Source organism: Daucus carota, chromosome 9 (genome assembly GCF_001625215.2).
Source record: "Daucus carota subsp. sativus chromosome 9, DH1 v3.0, whole genome shotgun sequence".
Lineage (NCBI taxonomy): Eukaryota > Viridiplantae > Streptophyta > Magnoliopsida > Apiales > Apiaceae > Daucus > Daucus carota.
The window spans coordinates 20,792,387-20,809,958 of NC_030389.2; the positions used below are offsets into that span (position 1 = coordinate 20,792,387).

At 35.3% G+C, this 17,572-nt stretch overlaps 2 protein-coding genes across 3 annotated transcripts; both read right to left on the reverse strand.

The window, feature by feature from the left end:
• Positions 1-6,007: 6,007 nt before the first annotated feature.
• On the reverse strand, positions 6,008-8,596 carry LOC108202809 (squalene monooxygenase SE1). Its single transcript, XM_017371348.2, has 8 exons — positions 8,268-8,596; positions 8,020-8,131; positions 7,760-7,934; positions 7,508-7,676; positions 7,136-7,354; positions 6,783-7,058; positions 6,419-6,697; positions 6,008-6,330 (listed from the first exon to the last, which is right to left on the reverse strand). The coding sequence occupies exons 1-8, from the start codon at positions 8,508-8,510 to the stop codon at positions 6,226-6,228; spliced, it is 1,578 nt and encodes a 525-aa protein (XP_017226837.1). The 5' UTR covers positions 8,511-8,596; the 3' UTR covers positions 6,008-6,225.
• Positions 8,597-9,791: 1,195 nt separating this feature from the next.
• LOC108202808 (disease resistance protein RPV1) lies at positions 9,792-15,881 on the reverse strand. Of its 2 annotated transcripts, none has more exons than XM_017371345.2 (6): positions 15,792-15,881; positions 14,763-15,341; positions 13,567-14,668; positions 13,215-13,487; positions 12,197-13,105; positions 9,792-12,121 (listed from the first exon to the last, which is right to left on the reverse strand). In XM_017371345.2, the coding sequence occupies exons 2-6, from the start codon at positions 15,284-15,286 to the stop codon at positions 11,843-11,845; spliced, it is 3,087 nt and encodes a 1,028-aa protein (XP_017226834.1). In that variant the 5' UTR covers positions 15,287-15,341; positions 15,792-15,881; the 3' UTR covers positions 9,792-11,842. The 2 variants fall into 2 exon arrangements, with proteins under 2 accessions (XP_017226834.1, XP_017226833.1); XM_017371344.2 differs by having other exon boundaries at positions 15,734-15,855.
• Positions 15,882-17,572: the final 1,691 nt, after the last annotated feature.

A 17,572-nucleotide genomic window follows, 5' to 3' on the forward strand; every position in this document is an offset into this window, starting at 1 on the left:
GGGAGGAATCACCAGTCATGTGCCTGGAGCATCCACTATCCAAGTACCACAAATTCTTCTTGTGGTTTCCCTGCACACATTTTACAAACAGATCAAGTTGATTTTGGTACCCAAATTGCTTTGGGTCCAGATTTGTTAGTCTTAGCAGCCTTTTCCACTTTCTCAACCTTTTCGTTGGATTGAATTGGTTCAATCTTTGGTTTTGGTTGAGAAATTGGAACATCAACTCTGTTTTCAAACACAGGCCTTTGAGACATGCATAAATTGTTCATTCCATGCAAGTTTGAATGAAATTGAGGCATGTTAAAGGCATTGAAATAAGGATTGAACATATATGGCATGTTAGGCTGAGAATAAGGATTGTGAGGCAATAAACCAGGCATCATATTCATAGCAGATAAATTCATGTGAGGAACAGATGTCATAGGAATAGGCAAGGATAAATTAGGAGCAACCACAGTTTTACAATTAGCAGATAAATGATTTACACTACCACACTTACTGCAGGTTTTCCTAAGAGCACTAGCATTGGGAGTGTAATTGGTGTGCTTGTTAACTCCTATTTTGCCATTTCTATTTCCTTTCTTCTTTTTAGTCTCCTCAGATTTATGCTCACTAGTATCCAACTTCTTCTTGTTCTTGTTACTGGAATTTAGAGTATTGTTAACACTATCACTGGTCTCAGAAGAACTATTCTCACCTTTAACAAAATTCTTTTTAACAGGACCATATTTCTTGTTAAGCTTCTTGAGAACACTCTTGTCAACTGATAAGCTTTTGTTCAACTGATGACTCTCATCAGTTGAGACTTTGCTCTTCAACTGATGATCATCATCAGTATTCTCATCACTTGAACTGTTCTCAGATATCTCAAGCACTTTCTTATTCCTCTTCCACTCATTCTCTACAAAGGTCTCTCTACCTTGCATGTTGATGATATTGGTGGAAACATCCCTACCAGATTTCCATTTGGCAATAATCTCTTGTTCCTTATCAAGCTGCTTTCTTATGATCTCTTCTCTTTTCAGAACAACCAAGAGATCATCCTTGGCTGTCTGACACTCAATTTTCAGCTTCTCAAACTCAATAAATTGAGCTTCTAAGACACTGTTTCTATCACTAAGAAAGGTGTTAGCTTCCTTAATCCTACTATTTTCCTTAGTGAGAGATTTTAGAGAAACATGCAAATGATACAATTCTGTAGACATTTCATTAATAGTAGCATTGCATTCATCTTTAGTTAACTCAACTAAGTTTGTAGTGAATACCTGACTACTGCTTCCAGTGTTTTCTTCTTGATCTGTGGAGTTGGCCATTAGAGCTAGATTGACAAACTCCTCCTCTTCATCAGAATCATCTCCAGCTGCCCAATCATCCTTTGTGATGAATGCTCTTTCCTTTTGTTTGAGAAGTTCATAATATTTCTTTTTGTAGTCAATGTTTTCACTTGACTTTTTCTCAACTTTAGGCTTTCTGCACTCATTTGCAAAGTGACCTGCATTCCCACAGTTGAAGCATTTGAATTTTGATCTGTCTATCATGCTTCTATCAGACTTGGGATTGCCTTTAAAAGATTTTGCAGAATTAAAATTCTTTTTGAATTTCAGTTTGGAGAATCTTCTTGACAGGAAGGCTAGATGTTCATCAATTCCATCACTTTCTTCACCAGAATCAGCTACTTCTTTCTCCTTTCTTCTTCCTTTGCTTGACTCTGAGCTCTCCTCTTTGACCAACTTCTCAGTTTCTTCAACTTGAGACTTTCCCTTGTCCTTGACAGTATCCTCCAGAGATGCAACTAGAGCCACAGATGAATGCCCTTTCTTTTGGCTTTTCTCAATCTCTTCATCTTGCTCCATTTCAAGCTCATAAGTCTTTAAGGTTCCATACAGTCTCTCTAGAGTATAGTCTTTAAATTCTTGTGTATTTCTGAGAGAGACTGTCATGGGTTTCCAATCTTTAGGAAGAGCTCTTAAGAATTTCAGGTTTGAATCCTTAACTTGATATACTCTTCCAAAGAGCTTTAGACCATTTAACAGTTTTTGAAATCTGTTAAATGTATCACTCAAACTTTCACCAGCCTTGAAATGGAATGACTCATATTGTTGAATCAGAAGCTGCATCTTGTTCTCTCTCACTTGCTCATTCCCTTCACAGATGGTCCTGATGGTGTCCCAAACTTCTTTGGCACTTGTGCAGCTAATAACACTATCAATCATTTCTTGATCCAAACCATTGAACAGAAGATTCATGGTTTTCTTGTCCTTGTGCACTTCTTCAGTATCTTCTTGAGAATATTCATGGATAGGTTTTGGAATCATCTTACCTACCATGTCTTCACCATCAGCTCCCATACTTGTGCAGACCTTCATGGGGACATGAGGTCCTTTTTCAATACAGTTCACATAGCTTTCATCAATGGACAACAGATGCAGATGCATTCTCACTTTCCAGTGAAAATAGTTGTCTTTGTCAAGAACAGGAATCTTCACTCCAGCATCCTTCTTTCCCATCTTTCTCTAGCAGTGTTGATCTTTTTCCCTGTTTGTTGGGAACCTGGCTCTGATACCAATTGTTATTTTACACCAACTATGAGAAAGATTGTAGAAGGGGGGGGGTTGAATACAATCTTTTACAAATTTAAAAGATTCAAGAATGATACACTAAGAACACAGTAAACAGAAAAACACCAAGTATTAAAAATACGGGTGGATTGAATGATCCACCCGTGAGATTTTATATAGAAGAATCTGTGGATTGTTTACAATTCGCACAGCTGCTGGTTCATCACTCAAACAAGTTCTAACTCTCAGATTTTTCTTTCAAGTAATTTGAACAAGTTCAACTGATGCTACTAACTTGGTTATATACTCCAAGTTTTACAAAGCTTTTAGCTAGATTACAAAATGCACTCTAATCTAAAAACAATGCTGCACAACTTTGTCTTATGCATGCTTTCTGAGATGTCTTTATCTTTGACCATCACCTTGATTTGATCCATATTGCACTGCATGAGATAAGTATGTTTCTGCTTCTTCTTTATTTTCCTAATTAGGCTTCCATGTCTATTTTAGTGTAATTCGATCCATGTGATTTGTCAGACTTAAGCTCTAGTCACTTTCAACTGCTCTTTGCTTCATCAGTTGAAAGTTCTGGTTGCTTTCAACTGCTCTTGACTTTATCAGTTGAATGCCTGGCTCATCAGTTGAATGAATTACAAACTCCATCAGTTGAATGCTGTTCCAGTCTCATCAGTTGAATTCCTCAGCATCATCCGTTGAACACTTTGTCTTCAGTTGAATGCTTGATTTTCATCAGTTGAAACATCATCCAGTCTTCATCAGTTGAACAGTTACATCTCATCAGTTGAATATCCTTCACTTAGATAAAATTACATGGCATTGGATATTTACAATTAGCCATCCTATTCTACCCATCCGTTGATAATTCCCAAAGACAAGAAATGTAACAATTACAACTGAAATTTGATAAAGATTCTAAGTAAGACATGTTACAAAATGTTTATGTTATCATCAAAAATTATTGATTCCTAACAAATAGTGTATGCACACATAAGTCATCAAATTTCAATCATAATACATGATGTTTTGCACTATCTGGAAGAAAGAAAAAGAAAAAAAAATGCAGTGTTCTTATAAATGAATGACTAAATGTGAACATGTAAAATCTTTTGTATCATATATTAATCGAGGATACATTAACAAGGACTACATATAAGGTTGCACATACATTACATAGATAAAAATGATAGATAACATTTGTCTTTCTCATACAAACATTAGTTATGCCACTAATTAAACTTAGTATCAGTTTAAACTCATATAAAAGTAGACAATGACTTGAGAAAATCAATTTTTTTTTTTTTTGGATTAGAGAGGAGCACATATGACTCATGATTTTTAAAAAATATACAATTCAAATTTCTTATATCCGATCTATTAAAATTAATATAATGTATTTTACGAGAAAGAAAACACAAGTGAGAATCATCATATGAATAATTAAGAATATATTTCACAAGTAAAAGAAATGACTCACCGTGATTTACGTAAAATTTACACGTATGATCATCCAAAAATGTGAATCAAAAATATATAGCATGATCACTAAAAAAAATATAACAAAGAAGATACTAACCATATCCAAGTAAACAATTTGACATGTTAATATCCAATCAATCAATAATAACAATTATAAAGAGAGACAAGAACATATCAAGATCAAGCAAATATATTTTACTTGAACTAGATAGAAAACATATTAGAATACCTATTTTCGAAGTCATACCATGAATATGTACATGTGGATGAATTCACAAACTTACATATGTAAGATGATAATCCCAAAAATATCTGAAATCTCTTAATTCTGATGCACAACAAATTCAGGATGATATTTTTTTGTTGAAATGCAAAATTTAACATAACTCAATATAGATGTTAAGAATAACACTATAAAATGAAAAGAATGGTGAAAGGAGGCGTATCTTAAAATCTTACATTCTTGTAAGTTTAAGATTCCTTACTTCGAGAAAATTCTTTACACAAAGTAATGTTTAACATCCAAAAGTATAACTCACTCTTTGTATCAAAATAAGTGCTCGTCGATTACTCCATAGCATAGAAGCATAGATATGGGACATATTATTTTATCTAATATTTTCATACCTTTAGCTTGGATGAGATATGGGAGATTGTCAAACTAACCTCTCTTCAAATTTTCAAGCAACTCGTGCTGATAACGTATTATAAATATATTGTATATACTATATATAATATAAATATGGGAGAGAAGAAATCACATGAGATTGTATTTCATTCAAGTGTATATCTTACAAGATGACTTGAGGCCTATTTATAGGCTTACTAGGACACATGTAGAGAAACCCAAAAGCCAAAGTATATGGACTTGAAAGTCAAAGGTCAAGAGGTTGCTCTAGAGAAATCTAGAAACATCCATATTATAACAAAACTAAAAGCCAAAGGTCATGGAGAAAACTAAAACCCAAAAGTCATCCATCATTTCATTTCATAACAATTAGCATAATATAAAATATAAATCAAACTAACACGGATCTTACAATTTTCCCTGTCGAATAACAAAGTTGATCCTGAAAAAAGGAATAACGTTATACGGTCAATACAGCTAGAACCACTCGGGCAAATATCCCCCTCCTATCGATTTATCATAGGGAAATGAAAATCCAAAGGTAAAGGCCCAATTGAGGAGAGTCCTTAAACTTGGAATATGCTGTAACAAAATTTTTATTGCAATAATCAAATTTGCATTGTTACCGGATTCGCGTATTTTTTTTATTTTATAAAAAGACAGAAGAAATGAAGGCTTTTAGTTGCAAAACTGGGGTCGTAAACGAACCGACATGATCGTTAAGCCGACTTGGTAAAAATTCGACTCGGCTCGTTAACGAGTTCGAGTTCGAACAGTCAATAATATTCAATAAGTTTAACAAATCGAATCAAGCTTTTTAGTTGTCCAACTCAGACTTGGTTTCGACTCAACTCGACTCGTTAAAAACTCGACTCGATAAAAGATAAGTATGCATTAAAAAATAAAAATTTTAATTTTGGACTTTGGTTTTAGACTTTAGTTTTAGCTTTTTTATATTCAATTTTGTAATAAAAAATTTTTATTTTTAAATTGTGAACTAAATAGACAAAATCAATTGTTGAAATTTGAAAAATATAGAAATTTTATTGACTAGCTCGGTATCGACTTGGTTTGGCTCTACTCGGATCGGTTCGTTAAAAACTCGAACCTGACTTGGTTTTTAATGAACTCGAGTTCTAACCGAAAAAAAGATCGATGAACTTATCGAATTTGGCTCGACTCGGTAAAACTCGGCTCGGTTCGTTTACGAACCCATGCAAAACTGATGATTCATACATTCTTTGGGTTAAAATTTGTGGCGGAAAACTTGTGGGTTGAGCAAAATTTAGAAATCACACATGTTCTATGAAAGTATTTGTTATTGAAATTTATTTTGTAATAAATGTTATGGAAGTGTACAGTAAATCTTGCAAGTTTCTGCATCTTATCATACATAAAAATCAGGTACACAATGCCAGAGAAAACTCTTGTCCTCAATAAACATTAGCTTCCTCAAAGCATCAACTTGTGCTGCTGAGTTTTCACTAAAGAATTTGGCCTTAGAAGAAATATGAAGCGAAAGAATGAATAATGATTGTCTTAACAGGTGAGAGGAGAGCTGAAATATGCTGGAAAAACTGCAGGGAGGAACATTTGTCGAACTCCTTCAGCTCTTATGATCGGCAAAATGATACTTGTTGCATCCTGCCACAAGTGAAAACAAGACTTTTTAGCAATATGTTTTTTGATGCATGCAAAACAGATTTGAGTGATTTGTATGAGGCCTACGTACCATGATTAGTCTGATGCCAAGCCACAGGCGTTGGAGTGAAGGAAAGGGAAGTAGAAGGCGACCGACGCCATATATAGCCACGGAGAAGAAGTGAAGTACTAAGCTCAATGGTCTAGGATTTAAGCCAGAGAGAAGAGCCACTGGTCCACTTGAACAAACTCCTCCAAGGCTTAGATAGTCGAAACAGGCTGACCTCATTTCGCTTCTTGCCAGATCTGGTGATGCACAGAATACTTTGTACAGTGCACCTGCCAGAGTATTTATTGTTGATGCCAATGGCTGGAACAGAAGCCATGTCAGATATGGTACATTTTGGATCACAATGTGTTATGAAAATGATGTTAATATTGGAGATTTTGCTGACCTTGCGTAAAGTGTAAAAGGACTCGAGGTATCTGCAGAGTGCAGATGCATCATTTAGATTGCCAAGGGGTCTAAGAAGGTCTCGTAGAACAACAATGTCTGATAGAGCAACTGTCATTCCTCCACCGGTCAAAGGATGGCGCATGTTGAATGAATCTCCTATTAGGAGTGCGCCTGGAGTGGGATAAGGAGATGCTGGCATGCTTCTGTTTGCCATTGTTTTCATATTCCCTTCATTTACTGCTGTTATGAAGGCATCATAGAGCTCGGGAGGGATCTGAGATGCACAAATTAATTGGTCATTTGCGCGGAGTACTAAGATAATTAGATTAAATTCATTTGTATTGTATCTACCTGAGGTGCCACCAGAGTCTTCAAGTAATTGGCCATATCTCCATTCACAATGGAAGGTATTCTCTTACCAGGGACATCAACCAAACATCGAATCTCAGTGCTACTTATCCGGTATAGCAGAATTGGTGAAGGATTTGCTAATAGAACATGACCATGATCAGGGTATGGAAGTTGGCAGTCCTTTAGGATCAGGGCTACAAAACACGAAGGAATTTCCACCTACATAACCCATAAGCACTGAACTGAGTGGCTTGCATAGAATGAAACTGAATGGACTTCTGTCATAACTTGATACAGTGACAACTTTCTTATGCTTATAAAGATAAATTAGCTAGACAGGGCAAGAAGTTGATGCCATGAAAAGATTCTCACCCGTGGATTGCAAAGAGAGCGTCGCAAATTTGAAAAGCAGCCATCACATACAATTGTGAGAGGAGCATATGCTGTCATCTCTTGACCACCTCTAGTCTTGTATTGAACTCCTTTCACAGTACCCTTTCTTTCAACAAGAGATGTCACTGTTCCTTGTTCGAGTCTCACACTACGTGACACAAAAACCTGGAATTAGCATATTAACAAGACTTGATGGATATTTCAAGATCTAAGAGAGATATATATATGTACTTGGAAATTGTTTTAGCCTTCTCGCGCATTCTCTGTATGAAGCGACCATTATGGAAGCTTTTTCCAGTCACATCTGGATTGAAATCTTTCAACGGATACGACAACTTAGTACTCTTTCCATCCTTAAACAGAGCATATCCAAATACTTCTTGTGCATCAATTTCATTCACACAATCTGTACCAAGGTTATGTAAATTTACACATAAGAATCAGACAAAAAGCACCAATTGAGGTACTTATTCATTCTAACATGTTCTTACCTTCAAGACCCAACTCAATGAGTTTCAGATAGCCCCCTGGCTGAAGCAATTCACCTACAATTCTATCAGGCTCAGCTAGATCCCTTTCAATAACAAGAACTCGACGCCCATCCTGTTAAATGTACAACCAGACAAGACATCGTATGAAACCACCACCACATTGTAATCTCATATATTTTAAACCATCATTTTATTTTAATTTTAGCAATGACATAGTCCAACAATTTTATAAGGAAATGAACAATGACCTTTCCAAGAGTACAAGCCAGAGCAGAACCAGCCACACCAGCACCAACAATAATAATATCTGGATTTCGCGCTATCTCTTCCTGACATTCACCATTTTCGATTGGTTTGATGCTTTCCATGACCTGATTCTGCACCAAGCACCTATTCTTCCTGTTCTTCTTATACTTGAGTAAACATAACAGAACAAAACAAAGCAAAGAGGCAATAACCCCTCCTACATTATACTGATCATTCATCTTCATATCAATCAGAAATGTAGAGTATGCTTATACAAAGAGGCCTTGTTGTTGTTGCTGTGCTTCTGAAAGCTTGAGAAAAAATGATGGGACTTGGGGAGATTATATAGTGTTTGGATAAGCAAGTTGATTAGTAGACAAGGGAATTGTCAAAAGAATATAGCAGTGAAGAAAGAAAGGAAGTTGGCCATGTGGAGATAGTTTAGTTGTATAGTCAGAAGGTCAATACTCTCTAGTCATGCAAACAAAAAAGGATTAAAATTTGAGGATAAACAAAATCAAACTAAACAACAACAAACAAACAAAAGACTGTTAATAGTAATACTTAATAGTCTCTGTTTAACAGCACCTAAGCATGATATATTCTGCTTAATTGCTAAATGTCCCTCTATCTTCTTGATTTTGCTTTATCTTCGATTGACTCTAAAATCTAATGTATTCTTCAGGAGTTAGAAAAAAACAAGCAAACTTTATCTTCAATACTAGTAATTATAAGTTTATCCTCCGTTATATACTGTTCTCTGGCTTCATCGATGTGTGAGGTCTAATCGAAACATATCAAATACTTGAATTGTGAATGAGCCGAGTTAAAACATTAAAACTGTATTGATACACACCCCAAACATTAGGCATTAAAAATATATTAAACCTGATAAAAACATGGCTTATTGGCTACACAATAAAAAATTAGTCAGCAAGGGATGACAAGAAAGAATCTAAACTTCAGTTAAACAAAGGAAAGGCTCATGGTTTGTGAACCCACAGGAAGAAGTACCATGGGCCCAAGGAACATAAATTCATAATCAACTACATTCCATAAGTAAACAGAAAGACAAATTTTGGCATATGGTCAAGGATGAAATTTCAATCTTTGTAATATTGGATGAATTTGTACATGGTTTAATTTATTTTTCACCGTGTGTGTGATATTACGTTTGATTTGAGTCATGTATGTCCTGGAATTTGTATGTATTTGTCAAAACTATAAATCCTTAAACATGATACTTGGCATGCATGTAAATATGTAATGCCAACTCCCATCATTTTCAAATCCATATGCCTGGTTTTTAACTGTGTAATTAGACAACTGTTAAATAGCACCTAAGTTTTTTTTAAAGTGTTTTCTTCATTAAATATTAATGTTATCCAAATAATAATGAACTGTATTGAATACAAGTGTGTATAATTTTCGACGCAATATAAATAATAAACACAAATATGAAATATCAAACAATTAACGATTCTATTGATTTTTGATAAAACTGTTACAAAACTCTCTCAAAAAATTCTGACACTTTTGACAAGTGCCGGATTACATGCAATAATATTCGAGTAAATTCTTATAATTGTGTAAATGTAAATTGTTAAAAACAACTCCATCATTATACCACCTGGATTGGGCCTTGTCTGACTCCTGAGCACATACTGTTTAACATCATATGCATATTCTTCATCCCTTCCAAATCATAAATACCACAACTGTTAATGATTTTTGAGTCTATTTCTCTGATAGGTACCATCTTATACAAGCCTCCCATCTCAATTAGTTTCTTGGATCTGAATGCAAGAAGTAGTAGAAAATTTAAACGACCCAATGAACGTTATTTTTTCCAATAATTGACACATACTGGCTCTAATGAACTTTAACATGCTTGAAGCTGCTTGCAGTAATTTATTCGGAGAATCTTGAGCCTTTTGAGACCTTTAAAGCAATCTGGTAAGAACTTAATTGGGTTATGACTCAAGTTTAGGTCCTCAACTGAGTGTCCCCAAAATAAATCCTTGGGAAAATCATCATCATGGAGATTGCATTTTTTCCAAACTCAATTTAGTAATGCATTTGCCTGGTAAAGAAGTCAACCAGAGTTGAGGACCTATTCTCGGTGTTGGAACGCAGCCCCAGACATAATCTCGCCAGGATTTACTTTCCTGAGTTCTTTTGCTTGGATTACCAAAATCAATTCCATCAGCATGGAAAGCTTTTAAAGATTCCATGCTTTTCATCTCCGAGGGAAGCTTATCAAGGCTTGAACATCCTGAGATGATTAGTGTTTCCAGAAGCTTCAGCATGCCAATATTCTTTGGAAGCGTCTTCAAAAGTTTGCAGTCCTTTAAATCTAACAGCACAAGTCCAGCAGCCATTCCAATAGACTCATCAATCTCGACTAAATTCACACAATCTTCGAGTATGAATTGCTCTAGAGCCATGAGTTCTGCAAAGTTACAGTGACTCCCTAGCAAGCTTATGAGCCGCAATATTTGCATACCATTTTTTGATTGTCTCCATTCTAGATAATACATCCTTTACACTCCCTCAGTTTCACCATCCTAACGTCCCTCCGGATTGGAATTTTAATTGCTTGACAGCTTCTCCACCTGCCCTGTTTCTTCAGATTGTGTCTTTTTAGCTCTTTTTGTTGTTAATTCTAATAGTGCACCGTGGGTATTTTTCGTCATGGTGATGCACACTGGACGACTACTCAATTTGATTTTCAACAATGTTTCTTCTGTCCTTGTGGCGAAGATGTTGTGTTCATTCGAGGACTTTTCTATTTTCTCTGTCCTGGCCGACGACTTGCATCCTATGACATTGCTTCCGGGGATTTAAAAATTAACTCCTATTCAATGCCAGCTAATTGTGAGAGAGGAGTGCACAACTGAGTGAGGAGCCTACGACACTCCTCAATGATCAACCCAAAATGAGATATCGAGGTTTTACTGCAAATCGCTTGAACCACAACTTCAGAATAACCTTTGGCCAGTTCATTACATCAATCCATCTTAATGCTTCTTTAACTACCGTAGCCTCAGCCATTGTTGGAGTGACTAGTCTCTGATGGATGATTGCTAGCTTTTGCTTGGCTAAGAGCTCCTTCTGAACCTCTAGCAATAAGACCAAAACCTACTTCCTCACGATCTTTAAAGATAGCCGCATCAACTGTGACCTTAACTATATTTGGTTTGAGGTTTAACTATCTTCAATAATACTTTGTTTTAGTTACATATTAAATAGTGAGTACATGTGGAGACTGGAGAGAGAAGAGTTGTCATCAAACAACAAGTCGTGCTCACTGCAGCGTTTCCCTCACTATGTCATCAAATTGTTCTTTCCATCTAGGAGCGCGACCCCTTTTATATAGGTTACCAAGGTAGTATACTTGTTCATCTGCTTCCCCCGGAATGACATACTCGCAAATTTGATGACTGGAACCGACACCTACATCTTCTTGCTCTTCGTACACAAGACTGACACCAATCTCTCTCGCCTTACAATCTTGTAACCGCCATGCCCATATTTTGACCTCATCTCCAGGCCCCATTTCGTGACTGCCAATTGTCTACTGGCTTAACCATGTCATATCTTCATCTTTGGTCATGCCACAAAAATATGGTTGATATATGAATATTTTGTGCTTGGTTCTGTTATGGACCACCAGGAACTCTTTAAATATATATTTCAGGACCACGCAGATGTTTAAGTATCTGAGTTTCGAATCAGATACGGTAAAGGATATGGAAGATGCATTGCGTTCAGTCATGAACCCTGTCGGTACACTGCTCCCTGGATAAGATATGTTGAATATCTTGTTACCATAAGGCGTCTCCTCAAATATTCCCTGTACGCTGAATAGCTAAATAAACACAAATACAATATACGTGTGTGTGTGTGTGAAGAGAGAAACAGAAACCACCTGAATTGGACAGCTTCTTTCTCCTGTCATTTTATTCCATAACCTCATCTGCATTTTCTTCATCCCTTCCGGATCAAAAATACCACAACTGTTAATGAATTTTGAGTCTATTTCTCCTATTGGTACCATCTTATACAAGCTTCCCATCTCAATTAGTTTCTGGCAACTCAGTGCGGTAACATGACAAGCATAAAACTTAAACGGCCCATTGAAAGTAATTTTTTCCAATAATGGGCACTCACCGGCATAAATCTTCTCTAACATGTATGGTATATCTTCGAGTGCTTGAAGCTGCTGGCAGTGTTCTGTCTGCAGCTTCTTGAGCCTTTTTAGACCTTTGAAGCAATCTGGTAGAAAGCTAATCGGGTTCTTACTCAAGTCTAGGCACTCAACTGAGTGTCCAAAATCCTTGGGAAAATCATCATCATGGAGATTACAATTTACCAAACTCAATTTAGTAATGGATTTGCTCGGTAAATAAGTCAACGAGAGTTGAAGACCTCTCCTCGGTGTTGAAACCCAGTCCCAAATAAAATTTAGCCATGATTTATATTCCTGAGCTCTGGCGATTGAATTACCAAAATTAACTCCATCAGCATGAAAAGATTTTAAAGATTCCATGTTTATCATCTCTATGGGGAGCTTATTAAGGTTTGAACATCCTGAGATGATTAGTAGTTCTAGAGACTTCAGCATACCCATATTCTTTGGAAGTGTCTTCAAAAGTTCGCAGTCCTTTAAATTCAACAACACAAGTCCTGCAGCCATTCCAATAGACTCATCAATCTCGCCTAAGCTCACACAATCTTCGAGTATCAATTGCTTTAGAGCAATAAGTTCGGCAAAGTTTGGACTTTTCACGAGGTCATGGGAGTGACTCAGATCTAGAAACTTGAGTGATTTAAAAAGCTGCAACATAAATTAAAAAGGAACAATAAAGCTTCAACTTAATAAATGTCAAAAGAACTTGATATATACACATAAAATTTGAAGACGAGGCAGAACTTGGTATGTTTACCATGCTTCCGTGACACATTTTTTGCAATTTACTTCTTTGCATCTCAATTGCGACCAGGCTGGTTGAAGGAAAGCCTTTGGGTAAAGCTTTTAACGGGCATCTATGCCAACATAACCATTCCAACTTCTTCTCGTAACCGCCATTTAGCCGCACATTATCAAGCTTAAGTAGTCTAAGCTTGTGCATCCTGGAGAAACCTGATGTTCTCAACTCCACCTGACATACATCAGTCCTATTCAATTCCAGTGCTAAGCCTTCAATTGCTCTAGTTCCCTGGTAAAAGAACGAGAATAAGTAGTGCAATGATAATAATACTTTCACTAGAGAAGATGTAATTGTTCAATTTTCTTACTGTTTCATCTTCTAATACTTCAAGGGAGTCCTTATGATGCCACAGTCTACTTCGTTCCCCTGGTTCCTTAGGTGATTCCTGGCGTATGATTTCTCTACCCATGCTCTGAATTAAACAATGCATTCTGAGCTTTTCAAATATATCAATTTTCAACAGACATCTATCAATAAGTTTTTCAATTCCAATTCTTGTGTGATATTTACATTCATCCAATATCATGACCACCCGCGACTTGGCCTCTTCATTAAAGAAACATGCAATATCAAGGAATAAATTATTATCATAGTCGTCTTCCAAAGATTCATAGCTTAATTGCAATATTTTCTGAATTTTGTGGTGAGGAATCACTTCTAATTTCTCTACCGCACTCCTCCAAACATCAGCCTTCTTGTCACGTAGATAAGCACCTAAGACTTCTAGGGCCAAAGGAAGACCTTCACATTGCTTTAATATCCTCTGTGAGTCTTCCATGTAATATTCTGGTGGGCAACTGTCTCGGAATGCATGGCGGCTGAACAGCTCCGAGGAATCCCGAAGATTCAGTGTTTCCACAACATGTCTTGTACAAGGTTCACGAGCTTTCAGCAAATCTACATCCCGAGTTGTAAGGATGATCTTGCTTCCGGGGTGAAAACACTCTCGCATCCCAAAGATTGCATCTAATTGTTCAACTTGATCTACATCATCCAAGACTATCAGCAGTTTTCTAAGACAAACAGCTCTTTGTATCTTACGGATGCCATCATTAAGATTGTTGATGGTTGGGGTGTTTCCCTTTGATATATCCGCAAGAAGCTGTCTTTGCAAACAAACCAAACCATCCACCCTTTCCGAGTATTCTCTTATATTTTCTAAGAAACTGCCGCCTTCAAATAATTGAAAGTTGGTGTTATAAACGTATTTTGCAATGGTCGTCTTTCCCACTCCACCGATACCATATAGTGCAAACACTTCCACATCGTTGGAACCATTTCTTATCCATGAATTTATGGCCTCTGCTGAAGCATTGATTCCGACAAGATGTGGTGTTATACTTAAGATGTTAAAAGCCACTTTATCACTGATGCACTTGACTATATCCTTGATAAATTCAGCTTCTTGCCTGCAAAATGAAAAGAATATTAGTGATTAATTTGGTTCATAGAGATAGATTGAATGGACTCGAGTTCTAAAAAATGTTACTCTAAACAAGTTACCCATTTGTTCCGTTTGGAAATGTCATGCCTGCTAAGTTGGCAACCTCAGCAAGAGCCGTCCTCCATCCCTTTATTTTGTCCATCATATCCTTCCTTCTCGTATCATCCACTTCACTCTTAAACTTCTGTTCATGCATATAAAATGCTTGAGAAACAAAACCAGATTGTTTACGAATATCGGATGGGTGACCATGGTAAAAAATAGGCAGTAGCAGCCGATTTGAGTTGTTCTTGCACTGGAGAATCATCACAAGTTCGTCAAGGCACCAACTGGAGAAGGCATACTTCTCCGAGAATACAACAACCCAACTTCTGGACTCCTGAATACCTTCTTCTAACTCAGATTTTATAGTCTCTCCCCTCTCAATCTCCTCATTATCTCTGAATACGATCAAACCTTCATTCACGATAGCAGTATACAGGTGATCCGTAAAGGTTTTGCGCGTGTCTTCACCTCTAAAACTCAGAAAAACATCATACTTGTACTTGTCAGATGATGAATCAACTGATTCGTGTTTCGGCATGACCAGAGAATATCAAATCAGCACTCTCTGACTCCTCTTGATGTGATGATTTAAGCTGAAGAGAGATAAACAACATGATTACGCAAATAATTAGTAGCCGATATTTGTAAACGTTTCAGCATGATTAGAGGTCAGATAGTTGACAATGTTAGTATTATGTTAGTATTATGTTATTTAATTTAACAAGTTAATTACATATTTACTTAATTTATCAACAAATTTTTGTTAAGCTCAGGCGGATCTAGCACTTTAGTAATAGAAATGTGTAAGTAAACTTGGATGCCAACTTATGATGATGCTTGTAATATGTGGTTACAGAGCTACATATTTGCAAATCAGGACTAAAGTTTAGGAATAATCATTTAACATAATCAGAAAGCATCAGTTAAAAGTAATAGAATTATAGAAAGATATGGATCAAGTAAATATAAATATAAGAAAGCTTACAAGTGAATCAAGGTCCGCAGGAGCATTGCATGTTTGTAGAAAAGGCAGAGAGAGGTACCTGTGGCTGAAAATGAGGGTCTGCTGCATATTGCAGCATCTGTATCTTGACTTTACTAATTACTAGCGGAGACTTAAAGTTTAAACACATGCTGCACATTTCATTTCATTCACATGGATCATTTTTATCAATTACAAACGGGTTAATAATCAAGTGAGTCATTAAAGTGGGCTCAATATCTCAAGTTGGTCACTCAACTCAAAACCGTCTCAAATTGGTCACTTAAATCGGTTACATGTATCTTTAAATATGAGTTCGAGGAATAAAAGTATTATTTACATAGATTTACACATTATTCTTGAATGTTACCACAACTTTGTACAAGGTTATGATTTCTAGTATTTATGATAATATATTTAGATTTTATCAAATTTATTTGTTTTTTACTTTTTATTATATAGTTAATTCCTTTGTTTTAAATAAAAATAAATAATAAATAAACTTGATAAAATCAAAATATATTATTATAAATACTAGAAGTCATAACATTGTACTTAGTTGTGGTAACATTCAAGAATAATGCGTAAATCTCTGTAAATAATATTTTTATTCCTTCAACTCATATTTAAAGATACGTGTAGCCGACTTAAGTGACCAATTTGAGACGATTTTGAGTTCAGTGACCAAATTGATATATCGAGCCCACTCTGGTGACTCACCTGATTATTAACCCAATTACAAACAAAATTAGATATTTAGATCATATTAAAAAATGTAATCATGTGATTTATTACTTTAAAATTATGACTTATAACTTAATATGACTAACGGATTTCAATAGAATTAATCACCTGTTTGAGATATATTTAAACGGTGATTTCAGTAGAAGTTATGGCATGTTTAGAAATCTAGATTTCATTTGAAATTTTAGATTTGATCAAATAACTTGTTTGAGAATTCGGATTTTCCAGACATTCAAATATTAGTATAAATTTGAGAATTTGAAATGACAACTCAAATCCTGTCATTTGGAATCCATCATTTTCAAATGAAATGCATGTTTCCAAACGGCCTCTTATATAATCTATGAATTCAATAGTTATATCTGATTTTGATTTTATACGGATTATAAATAGAATGTCGCAAAATTTATATTAAATTTTTTAGAATTAAAACACAATGATTCAAAATTTCATTGATTTCGTTGTGATTTCAAAAAACTTAAAATACACTTAATAATCCCACAAAATCTATCAGAATATCATTAGATCTTAATGAATTTTAAAATTTCCAATCGAATTTTTAAGCATAATGTAAAATCCTGATTGTATGCCACTAGATTTTTTAACATAATTTAAATTTCTAAATGAAGGTCCTGTGATTCCAATACATTTTTTAAAATCCGAGTTAAATATACTCGAATTTGAAAAAATAATAATTAAAGCCTCAATTGACTACACCCCCTGTGATAAGTTCAAAATTTAAAATATATGTATAGATAATTTTGACTTATTGATTACTTATGGGTTATTAGAAATATAATAATAAAAATAAAAGCGATTTATGGATAACTTATGTGTAACTTTTGTCAAATTATTTTTCATAAAACTTAAGATAACGGAAAAAGAACCTCAAAATAAATTTTGACTTTAATTTAGCTTCTCACTTATTTACAACTTTGAGTCCGTTTCAGATTTATTACACAAATATATTTTTTTCCCGTTTAAAGTAAGAAGCAACTAGAAGCCTCTACTTAGAACAACTCCAACCTTCTAAATCCCTTACTTACAAAATGATTTGGCATATCAAAAATGAAAAGATAAAGATAATTTTCTCAAAAA